Source organism: Pan troglodytes, chromosome 11 (genome assembly GCF_028858775.2).
Source record: "Pan troglodytes isolate AG18354 chromosome 11, NHGRI_mPanTro3-v2.0_pri, whole genome shotgun sequence".
Taxonomy (NCBI): domain Eukaryota; kingdom Metazoa; phylum Chordata; class Mammalia; order Primates; family Hominidae; genus Pan; species Pan troglodytes.
Window position 1 is genome coordinate 9912750 of NC_072409.2, and position 12190 is coordinate 9924939.

At 45.1% G+C, this 12190-nt stretch overlaps 1 protein-coding gene across 1 annotated transcript in view; it reads right to left on the reverse strand.

The window, feature by feature from the left end:
* Positions 1 to 52: 52 nt before the first annotated feature.
* The window catches only part of GLE1 (GLE1 RNA export mediator), a 37285-nt gene continuing 25147 nt past the window's right edge, over positions 53 to 12190 (reverse strand). Inside the window, exons 10-16 of the mRNA XM_001159347.6 lie at positions 8684 to 8826; positions 8388 to 8578; positions 5849 to 5978; positions 4248 to 4352; positions 2636 to 2718; positions 1996 to 2059; positions 53 to 1236 (exon numbers count right to left, since the gene is read on the reverse strand). Of these exons, the coding sequence (XP_001159347.1) occupies positions 1168 to 1236; positions 1996 to 2059; positions 2636 to 2718; positions 4248 to 4352; positions 5849 to 5978; positions 8388 to 8578; positions 8684 to 8826 (785 nt within the window). The 3' untranslated portion in view covers positions 53 to 1167. The remainder of the gene's footprint in view (positions 1237 to 1995; positions 2060 to 2635; positions 2719 to 4247; positions 4353 to 5848; positions 5979 to 8387; positions 8579 to 8683; positions 8827 to 12190) is intronic.

Genomic DNA, 12190 nt, shown 5'->3' on the forward strand with positions numbered 1-12190 from the left:
TAGCTCAAGGCAGAGGAAATTGATCATATTGAACCAATATATCAGCAATGGGTTTTTTAAAAAACCAAGCTTTATTATTTATTTTTTTTGGCACCTTAATTAACAATTCATAGAATGGGTCACTTCAGGCCACTCAAGAGTACCAGTGAACACTCCCCCACAAACACACCCTGCCACAAGACATTTAGCACAGAGGAACAGATCCATGGCCACTGCCTCTGCAGTATCAAAGAGAATTAGTCTTTCCACAAAACAAATTTTAACAGCCAATCTCTGGATTTCTGTACTGGCTTTAGTCAGGCATATTTATCATCATATTAGCAGTGTTCAGTTCCTGCCCAACATCTTTATTTAATCCCAATTCAATGCTTATGGATGCTCAGCTCATGTTTAATGTTGCAAGCCCCATCTTAGCCCATCTTAATTCAAACAGAAAAGAAACAAAACAAAAACAAAAAAGGTACCTGCCTGGTTCATGGATCCCTAGCCATCCAGGGACCAAATTCCAAATTAGGACGACAAAGAGTGCCCCTTAGTTCAAAATGACATGTGTTTCCAGTCCTAATCCCAGATGTTAATCTAGCCATAGTGTCACCTGAGCCTTAGTCCATGTGTATATCACATACTTCCTCTAGCTTTAGAATGACTTCACAAGCTGAGAAAGGCAAAACAACCATAACCCAGACTTGCGTGTAAGTATCTGGCCTCAACTATTAAATAATACTTAAAAGGGAACCTTATGAGCCTTAGCTCTTTCTGGAAATTCATCTGAACAGGGGTGAGGGTGGGTAGGTGGGTGCAAATGGTGGGCTCCCTCCAGCTCAGAGTGCATTTGTTAAGGTATTGCCAACTTTCTGAAAGACACTAGAGACAAGGGAGGAGACCAAGTGCTAAAGACCTTTTATCACTTTTGCAAAAAACAAGAAAGGCCAACTCCATTTATTTTATCACGTGGATCTCTTAAGGAACTACCAAATCTACTAAGGGACCTCCAAGAATTTTGTGACCCAGGAAAATCTCCTCTCCTAGTCACAAGGCATAAATACATAAAAATACATAATGGCAAATTTCTGAATCTGACATGACTTCTCCCAAATACAGCTGTCTTCAGTTCCTTTATTATTGCCTCTTTGCAGCATAATCGTGATGGTGGGTGATGGAGTGACATCAGGAGCGCCAGAAGGAGGAAGTCAGAAAGCCCTTGGGGACAGGAATGTCCTTGTGTTGCAAACATTTCTGGTCAGGGAAAGATGAAGAAAACAGAATGAGTTTCTGATAACAGTGTTCCCAACACTTAATGGTTAAAAGAAGCTTTGAAGAACACCATATTTCAGCCCTATGGAACAGTGAACAAAAAGGAAAAAGCCAGTAGACTGATGGTTCTGTATAAGATGTCCACTTCTGCATGAACTGCTCCAGACAACAAATGAAATGCTCTTATTATTCCTGTCCCACTCTTGTCTCCCTACAGGCTAACCTCATCTTTCACAATCACTATTTTCACAATCGAGCTTTGAGAAGCTGAAAAGTCAGCAGGCTATCTTGGCAAACCCACTATAGTGTTCTAAATTCTTTGTCAAAATTAACCTTTTACAATTTCTTGGCACTTGGAAGTAGGGGAAGAGTCCAACTGAAAGTGCAGTTTGTTCTCATGGAGAAAAGTGATGACACTTACCAATTCCCCAGACCTGAGACTAAGAAAATAACCTTGGCCAACATGCAAAAAAATATATATATTAATGAGAGGAGATACACTAACTATATTTTACTCATCTCAGCATAGCTTTCTCACAGGCAGTATAGAGAATGATACATATAAAGAAGAGGAAATGGCAGCCCTTACTCCAAAGGTTAAGAGGGAATTAGGAACAAAAAGAAGGGTTTGGAAGAACTAAGAGAGTGCAATCAGAGCATCTGAAGGTCCAAGACTTGTCAGACACAGGTGCATTCCAGCCCAACAACAGTGTGGGATATGTTGGTCTAAGGGCATCTTACCTCCAAGAACTGCTTGAGGCGTATGAAGGAACCCATCTGTCCTGAGCTTGTGATAGCTTCAATTCTACAGGGAGAGAAAGACACATGAATCACACCTATGATATACACCTATCTTTTGGAAACGGTGTCTCACTCTGTCACCTAGGCTGGAGTGCAGCGCGGTGGTGCGATCATAGCTCACTGAGGCCTTGAACTCTTGGGCTCAAGCGATCCTCCTGTCTCAGCTTCCCTAGTAGCTGGGACTATAGATGCATGCCACCATGCCTGGCTAATTTTTTTTTTGTAGAGATGGGGTCTCGCTATATTGCCCAGGCTGGTTTTGAACACCTGGGCTCAAGTGATCCTCCTCCTGTGGCCTCCCAAAGAGCTGCAATTATAGGCATAATTATAGGCATAAGCCACTGTGCCCAGTCCCTAATTTGTGTTTTTGTTTGGGCAATGATATTTAAGACAGACTCTCATTAAGGTTCAAAAGCATTTATTCAAATATCAACGAGAGGGACTGGAGTAGGAAAGATGTCATACTTAGTACAGGTGTTTTTAACTTGAATCAAAACCAGCAGGTAATAGCACCCTTGGGTATCTGAGGCCTTGTTATGAGTTACTTAATCCCCTGCTGTCTGCTCAACAAGCCTGATACCTGGGAAAGTAGTCCTCTTTGATGAGTATTAGCATCTTCCAGAACTGAACCTGGTATTGCTTCATGAGGGCATTCCCACACACCTAGAGGGAAAGACAGGCACTGTCAGAGCAGAGAATGAAAATTCACACTCACAGGACAGATTCATAAAGCACAATCAGCCCTTCATCTTTCACACCTATCAAAAATTTCAACCACAATGCCACTGAACTTGCTAACAAGGGAATAAATGGAAACACCCAACTTTCTTCTAAAGCATTTCTCTTTATACGGCAATACCTCCATTTAACCAATCAGGTCTTAATGAACTACTCTTCTTTTCCTCTAATGAATGGAAGCCTTCCTAAAGGTATGGTATACCTCCCAAACTTAGTAAGGAGAGTATACAGAATACCACTTGTGTTCTCAAATGATACAGGATCATTGTTCATGTATGGTGACTTCAGGAGCTTTTTATTTTTTATTTTTGAAATAGGGTCTCACTCTGTCGCCCAGGCTAGAGGACACTGGCATGATCACAGCTCACTGCAGCCTCAACCTCCCTGGGCTCAGGTGATCCTCCAACCTCAGCCTCCTCAGTAACTGGGACCACAGGCACACACCACTAATTTCTGTATTTTTTTGGTAGATATAGGGTTTCACCATATTGCCCTGGCTGGTCTTGAACTCCAGAGCTCAAGTGATCTGCCTGCCTTGGCCTCCCAAAGGCTGTCAGCCACTGCACCTGGCTGACGTCAGGAGCTATTAAGGTAACTAGGAACTATTGGCACTATAGATCAAATGGTTCCAGATTTGTTATGGCATGTACCCCAAGGCTTTCTTCTATAAGAAGTGTCTTCTTGGCTGAGTGCAATGGCTCACTCCTGTAATCTCAACACTTTGGCAGGGTTAGGTGGGAGGATCGCTTGAGCCCAAGAGTTTGAGGCTACAGTGAGCTATGATCACACTAATGCACTCCAGCCTGGCTGACAGAGTGAGATCCTTTTCAAGCGATTCTCCTGCCTCAGCCTCCTTGGTAGCTGGGATTACAGGTGTGCGCCATCACACCCGGCTGATTTTTTATTTTTAGTAGAGACGGGGTTTTACCATGTTGGACAGGCTCGTCTTGAACTCATGACTTCAGGTAATCCAACCGCCTCGGCCTCCCAAAGTGCTGGGATTACAGGCGTGTGCCACCGTGCCCGGCCTTTATTTGTATTTTTAGTACAGACAGGGTTTCAATATACTGACCAGGCTGGGCTCAAACTCCTGACCCCATGTCATCCGCCCACCTTGGCCTCCCAAAGTGCTGGGATTACAGGTGTGATCCACCGCACCCGGCCTGGGAGTCCCTTCTATATCCCTAAAACAAATTCCTCTTTTCACTTTTGCTAGAATGTACAATTTTCTGTTCTTTATAATGAAAAAAATCCAGAGAAGCCAAGTAAATATAGTATGGAGTAAAAGTGAAAGCAATGTTGGTCTACAGCTTGGGAAAAATGTATGACACTGGAACCTCATGCTGTTTTACTATCAGGCCCAAGTGCTATGCTGTTTCCCCATTCATGTCACCCAGTGGATCAAGGCTACCTCAACCACTGGCCTTCTCTTGTGTGATAACTGAGTTACGTACCTCCAGGAAGTCAAAGAGGAGGGTGGCTGTCACATCTGACAAGGGCTCCATGTTTAAGATCTGTGCCAACCAGCGCCATCCATGATTTAAGCCATGAGGGTGAATCTGGGAGGAGAGAAGCTTGGTTATCATTGATCTCATTTTGTTTAGAAATCTAAACTCCCAATGTATCATCCAGCCATTACCAAGTGGAAATGAACCCCACATCATCCAGCCCTAGCACCTGCCACAGGGCAGAAATAACACAAACTAAACAAATTCTGTTTTTCTTTTATTTTTTTGAGACAGGGTCTCACTTTGTTGTCCAGGTTGGAGTGCTGTAGTGCGATCATGGATCACTGCAGCCTTCACCTCTTGGGCTCAAGTGATTCTTCCACTTCAGTCTCCCAAGTAGCTGGGACTACAGGCATGCACATGCCACCGTGCTCAGCTAATTTTTTTGTCTTTTATTTAGAGACATGGTTTCACCTTGTTGCCCAGGCTGGTCTCAAACTCCTGGAGTCAAATGACCCACCTGTCTCGGCTTCCCAAAGGGCTGGGATTACAGGCATGAATCCACCTCACCCAGCCTTCTGCATTTAAATGTTTCAATACATTGGTTCCCACACATTCTTTTTTTTTTTTTTTTTTTTTGAGGGAGAGTTTTGCTCTTGTTGCCCAGGCTGGAGCGCAATGGCGTGATCTCGGCTCATTGCAACCTCTGCCTCCTGGGTTAAAGGGATTCTCGTGCCTCAGCCTCCCAAGTAGCTGGAATTACAGGTGCCCACCACCATGCCCAGCTAATTTTTTATTTTTAGTAGAGACGGGGTTTCACCATGTTGGCCAGGCTGGTCTTGAACTCCTGACCTTAGGTGATCCACCCACCTCAGCCTCCCAAAGTGCTGGGATATCAGGTGTAAAGCTACCTCGCCTTCTATTTTTTAATGTTTCAATACATTGGTTCCCACACATTCTTTATAGGCTCCCTTCAATATGCATGTGTCAGCTTCAGTTTCAGGCATTCCATAGGCCAACAATTAGCCTTATTGACATTTTATTTATTATTCTTGGTACCTTTAGCACAGAACCTGGGACACAGCAGGCATACAATAAAAACTTGGATTTAATCAACTTCTATTTTTTCTCTTTAGGTCTCCATAACTATTAACTTCTCTGTCCTTCTAATCTGTATTCCCTGAGAAATTAATTGGGCTGGCAAGTCAAAGCCCTGAACCCCAGCTGCAGCTTTCTGAGCTTGATCTGTCCATCTGTGAAGTAAGGTATGTGATCTAGATGGCTTCTAAGGTCTCAACTAGTTCTAAGATGACAATTTCTTGCTCATTCCTCTTGTAAGAAAATCTTCTAACCTTAATGACTGATTTATAACAGACTCTCCTCTGGTAGACTCTGTTACAAAACCAGCTCTTTAAAGTACCAGGTGATCCAAGAAAGTTCCCTAATAATCAACATTCAGTCCTCTACATAATACCCATGAAACTGCCATATAGTTTATCCTTTAACTAGACTGGCTCTCTGAAAGAAGGCCAACATTTCCTGTGGGAGGAATACACATGGACTGTGGTCTAACCTCTCATTATTGACAGTAAGCCTCTTTTACCTACCTCCTGTCGGTTTCCATATGGCCACCGGAGCTGGATGATAGCAGCGTAGAGACGGATCATCCCTGACATGCGTTTTAGAAAGTTGTCTTGCTGCTCCACTTTGGAATCCTTTACTTGGTAGCCAAGCATCCTATACGGGAAGAAAAAATTTGGCCAGGCGTGGTGGCTCACGCCTGTAATCCCAGCACTTTGGGAGGCCAAGGTGGGCAGATCACTTGAGGCCAGGAGTTCAAGACTAGCCTGGCCAATGTGGTGAAACCCCAACTCTACTAAAAATACAAAAATTAACTGGGTATGGTGGTGCATGCCTGTTTGTCCCAGCTAATTGGGAGGCTGAGGCATGAGAATTGCTTGAACCTGGGAGGTGGAGGTTGCAGTGAGTCAAGATTACATCACTGCACTCCAGCCTGGGTAACAGTGAGACTGTGTCTCAAAAAAAAGAAATAAGAAAAAATTCACTGGGACAAGGCCAAAATAAGGGTGACAAATTAGAGATAAATTGCTTTTTTTTGGAAACAAAGAGTCTCTGTCGCCCAGGCTGGAGTACAGTGGTATGATCAAGGCTCACTGCAAACTTCACCACCCAGATTCAAGTGATCCTCCCGCCTCAGCCTCCTGAGTAGCTAGGACCACAGGCACATGCCACCATAGCCGGCTAATTTTTTTTTTTTTGAGATGGAATTTCCATCTTGTCACCCAGGCTAGAAAGCAATAGCATGATCTCAGCTCACCGCAATCTTCGCCTCTCGGGTTCAAGCAATTCTTCTGCCTCTGCCTCCCGAGTAGCTGTGATTAAGGCACCTGCCACCACACCTGGCTAATTTTTTGTATTTTTAGTACAGACAGGGTTTCACCATGTTGGCCAGGCTGGTCTTGAACTACTGACCTCAGGTGATCCGCCCACCTCAGCCTCCCAAAGTGCTGGGATTACAAATGTGAGCCACCGTGCCTGGCCTTTTTTTTTTTTTGAGACAGAGTTTCACTCTTGTTGCCCAGGCTGGAGTGCAATGGCATGATCTCAGCTCAGTGCAACCTCTACCTCCTGGGTACAAGTGATTTTCCTGCCTCAACCTCCTGAGTGGCTGGGATTACAGGTGCCTGCCACCATGCCCAGCTAATTTTTTGTATTTTTAGTAGAAACGGGTTTTCCCCATGTTGGCCAGGCTGGTCTCGAACTCTTGGCCTCAGGTGATCCGCCCACTTTCGCGGCCTTGGCTTCCCAAAGTGCTGGGATTACAGGCGTGAGCCACCGCGCCCAGCCAACACCTGGCTAATTTTGTAGAGACAGGGTCTCACTATGTTACCCAGGCTGGTCTTGAACTCCTGGGCTCAAGCGATCCTTCTGCTTCAGCCTCCCAAATTGTTAAAGTAATTACAGGCATGAGGCACTGCACCTGGCCCAGAGATTACTTTTTATGGCTAAAAAATAACAATATATTATTACACTCAGCATTACTATTAATATATTATTACAGGCCGGGCGTGGTGGCTCACGCCTGTAATCCCAGCACTTTGGGAGGCCGAGGCGGGCAGATCACAAGGTCAAGAGATCGAGACCATCCTGGCCAACATGGTGAAACCCCATCTCTATTAAAAGTATAAAAATTAGCTGGGCGTGGTGGTGGGCGCCTGTAGTCCCCAGCTACTCGGGAGGCTGAGGCAGGAGAATCACTTGAACCCGGGAGGCGGAGGTTGCAGTGAGCCGAGATCACGCCACTGCACTCCAGCCTGGGTGACAAAGCGAGACGCCGTCTCAAAAAAAAAAAAAAAATATATATATATATATATATATTATTACATATTATTACATCTGTAGAATACTTTGTTTACCAAGCACTCATATCCATCATCAAATCTGAGCTTCATGTAAGCCATGAGGTAAATTCACAGGAGGTAATAGATGTCATTACCCTCATTTAAAAATCAGGAAAAGATGCTCAAAAAGACTAAATGATTTGTCCATTTTTGCAAAGGTATTAAATGACAAAGCAGGGATAAAATTCTAAGACCCCAGTATCCTTTCCACTAAACTACACTGACTATTGGCACCTAAGTTCACAAATCCCAAAGGCTCTCCAGTTTACATAAAAGACTATGTATATATAATTTTTCTTTCTTTTTTGAGACACAGTCTTGCTGTGTCACCCAGGCTGGAGTATACTGGTGCGATCTTGGCTCATTGCGACCTCCACCTTCCGGGTTCAAGCAATTCTCGTGCCTCAGCCTCCCGAGTAGCTGGGACTACAGGTGTGCACCATCACACCTTGCTAAATTTTGGTATTTTTAGTAGAGATGGCGTTTCTCCGTGTTGCCCAGGCTGGTCTCAAACTCCTGAGCTCAGGCAATCCGCCCACCTTGGCCTCCCAAAGTGTTGGGATTACAGGCATGAGCCACTGCACCCGGTCGAAAGACATTATATTTCTGATAGAACATTCAAGGTACGTAATAGGAGCTGTGAGGAGGGAAAAACAAATTCCAATTCTATTTATATTTCATTAATCACTCTAGGGATAGTGAGTAGGCAGAAAAACAACTTTACCTCTGATAGTCTTCCAAAGCCATTCCCTCCTTGAAAGTGGGATAGAAAGGAACAGAGTAAGGACACTTCTTATGTAGATGAGCAAGAATGAGGTCCCCCACTCTGGGGTGGAGCTCCCAGATCCCAGATGCCACAACTGCAATGGGGAATGCTGCTTCATGGTGAGAGGCCACTTCCTCCTCGCCTTGTTTCTGAGAACATAGAGGTGGGTACAATTTTAACTTAATACCAGAAAAAGGCTGAAATCTTGTACACCAGCCTCTGCTTCCCATACCTCTAGCAACAAGGTTTCTCACCACAAATTTCTCTGCCAGTTTGTATTGAACAAAGTCCAGCCCCTGTGGGTTAAGTGTGACAGACACAGAGCGCCCACCAGATTGAACAGGTTTTCCAGAGAGCAGGCTGTGGATCTTGTCAAAGATCTCCTTCAGTTTTGAGCCTGAGCATGATAGAGAGAAATTAAAAGATACAACCACAGATCAATCTCTTTTTCTTTTCTTTTTTTTTTTTTGAGACAGTCTCACTCTATTGCCCAGGCTGGAGTGCAGTGGCACAATCTTGGCTCACTGCAACCTCCGTCTCCCGAGTTGAAGCAATTCTCTGCCTCAGCCTCCGAGTAGCTGGGATCACAGACGCCCGCCACCACACTGGGCTAAGTTTTGTATTTTTTTTTTTTTGTAGAGATGGGATTTCACCATGTTGGCCAGGCTTGTCTCTAACTGCTGACCTCAAGTGATCCGCCCGCTTTGGCCTCCCACAGTGCTGGGATTACAGGCGTGAGCCACCATGCCCAGCCTGTTTCATCATTGTAATTACAAAGCATCTACAAAAACCCAGCTGTGCTGCCCTACTGAAATGAAGGGATAAACAGTATCCCTTACTGTACACATAAGATGAAGGGATAAACAGTATAGAAAGAGGTGTTACATTTTGTTACAGACCCCATGGACTGTGGTTGGTATCTCTAGAGGAGTTAGCCACATCTCTAGGAAAAACCTTCTAAAGGATCTACCCAGCTCATGATGATATGCCCCCTTCTCAGGACTTGCCTTCTTCCGTCCTCAGAGACACAGAAGTGGATTCGTAACAGCTATATTTGTACCAAAGATTTTGTGTGCTCCACCCCCACACTAGCTACAGTTAGATTAGAGGCAGTCAAGCTGAGCCAGTCAGTCAAGTAAGAGTCACTTCCTTGAGGTAGCTGGCCCCGTGTCACATACACTCACAAGCAGTGGGGGCTGTGTACCTGCCATGAAGACCAAAGAACGGCAATCTATAAAATAAGAATGGAGATGTAGAGGACAGATGAGATGAGAGAGGAAAAAAGAACTAAAGTTTCTAGCTCCTGAGACCTCACCTCATTCCTGCCACTGGGTTCTGTAGAATATTTCTTTATCTTTCCAATAAATGCTTTTTTTTTTTTTTTGCTTAAGCAGATCTGGGCCAGCACTTTGGGAGGCCAAGGCAGGCAGATCACTTGTGGTCAGGAGTTCGAGACCAGCCTGACCAACATGGTGATACCTCGTCTCTACTAAAAATGCAAAAATTAGCCAGGTGTGGTGGCGGGTGCCTGTAATCCCAGCTACTCAGGGAGGCTGAGGCAGGAGAATCGTTTGAACCCAGGAAGCGCAGGTTACAGTGAGCCGAGATTGTGCCACTGCACTCCAGCCTGGGTGACAAAGCAAGACTCCATCTCCCCACTAAAAAAAAAAAAGCAAAGCAGATCTGATTTACTTTCCATTACCTGAAGTCCTGAAGTCAATGTTTTAATTAATACAGCATCTCCAGTTGAGAAATACCCTGTCAAGTTCCTAATCACTTCAAGAAATGTCACAAAAGTTTCAGAAATATCCTGTCATTCAGTTCTCTTATCAAAAAAAAAAAAAAAAAAAAAAAGCCAACCATGTGGACCCCACTGGCTGAATGCCCTATCTAGCATCTAGCCCCTCTCCATACCTCTCTAGGTAGGAGGAAAGTTAGTTAGCTTCCAACCCTAGACTGACGTGGCCTCCCCATGCCACAGCAACATCATGTCCTTATTTAAGATTTCTTCTAATTCTAACCACTCATGGACATCCATCTTTTTTTTTTTTTTTTTTTTTTTTTGAGATGGAGTCTCACTCTGTCACCCAGGCTAGAGTGCAGTGGTTCGATGTCACCTCACTGCAACCTCCGCCTTCCGGGTTCAAGCGATTCTTCCACCTCAGCCTCCCAAGTAGCTGGGACTACAGGTGTGTGCCACCATGCCCAGCTAATTTTTGTATTTTTAGTAGACACGGGGTTTCACCATGTTGGCCAGCCTGATCTCAAACTCCTGACCTCAAGTGATCTGTCCGCCTCATCCTCCCAAAATGCTGGGATTACAGGTGTGAGCCACCACACCCGGCGACATCCACTTTTTTTTTTTTTTTTTGAGATGAAGTCTCACTCTGTCACCCAGGCTGGAGTACAATGGCACGATCTTGGCTAACTGCAACCTCCGCTCCTGGGTTGAAGTGATTTTCCTGCCTTAGCCTCCTGAGTAGCTGGGATTACAGGCGCCTGCCACCACATCTGGCTAATATTTGTATTTTAGTAGAGATGGGATTTCACCACATTGGCCAGGCTGGTCTCGAACTCCTGACCTCCTATGATTCACCCACCTCAGCCGCCTAAAGTGCTGGGACTACAAGTGTGAGCCACTGGGCCCAGCTGACATCCACCTTTTTTTTTTTTTTTTTTTTGAGATGGAGTTTTGCTCTTTTTGCCCAGACTGGAGTGCAATGGCATGATGTCAGATCACCACAACTTCTGCCTCCCGGGTTCAAGAGATCCTCCTGCCTCAGCCTCCTGAGTAGCTGGGATTACAGGCATGCACCACCATGTCCAGCTAATTTTGTATTTTTAGTAGACATAGGGTTTCTCCATGTTGGTCAGGCTGATCTCGAACTCCTGACCTTGTGATCCACCCGCCTCAGCCTCCCAAAGTGCTGGGATTACAGGATTACAGGTGTGAGCCACTGTGCCCGGCCCACCTTTTTTTTTTTTTTTTTTGAGACGGAATCTCGCTCTTTCGCCCAGGACGGAGTGCAGTGGTGCTATCTCAGCTCACTGCAAGCTCCGCCTCCCGGGTTCATGCCATTTTCCTGCCTCAGCCTCCCGAGTAGCTAGGACTACAGGTGCCTGCCACCACGCCCAGCTAATTTTTTGTATTTTTAGTAGAGACAGGGTTTCACCGTGTTAGCCAGGATGGTCTCAATCTCCTGACCTGGTGACCCGCCAGGCTCGGCCTCCCAAAGTGCCGGGATTACAGGCGTGAACCACCGCGCCCGGCCCCAGCCCACCTTTTTAAAAAAGAGAGGAATTAGGTGATCCTTCCCTCCTATTCATTAAACGCTTACTGAGCACTAACTCTAGAGCATGTTCTGTGTCTGGCTGGACTACAAGACCTTAAAGGGCTTAAAGTCATGATGGAGACAAAGGGAGAGTCAGGAAATGTGTAGAAAAATTTAAAAAGGCAAAGTTATAGACTAATTCGATGTGGTGAGTGAAAGAGAGGCAGCAGTCATAAAGATGACTCCCAGGTTTCCAGCTAAGATTACTGAGTAGATAATGGTGCTACTGATTACTCAAGAGAAAACAGTAGACAAAGAGGGCTAAGGAAGATGATGGGTTTGGATTTGAACACATTAAACTTGAGGCAGCTAAGAGACATATAAGCAGAGATGTCCCTCAGGTAGCTGAAGCTGGAGAATCTGAAGCTCAGAAGAAAGGAATAAACCAGAGGTAGGTTTCGGAGTCATCAGCATTCAGGTAATGTTTGA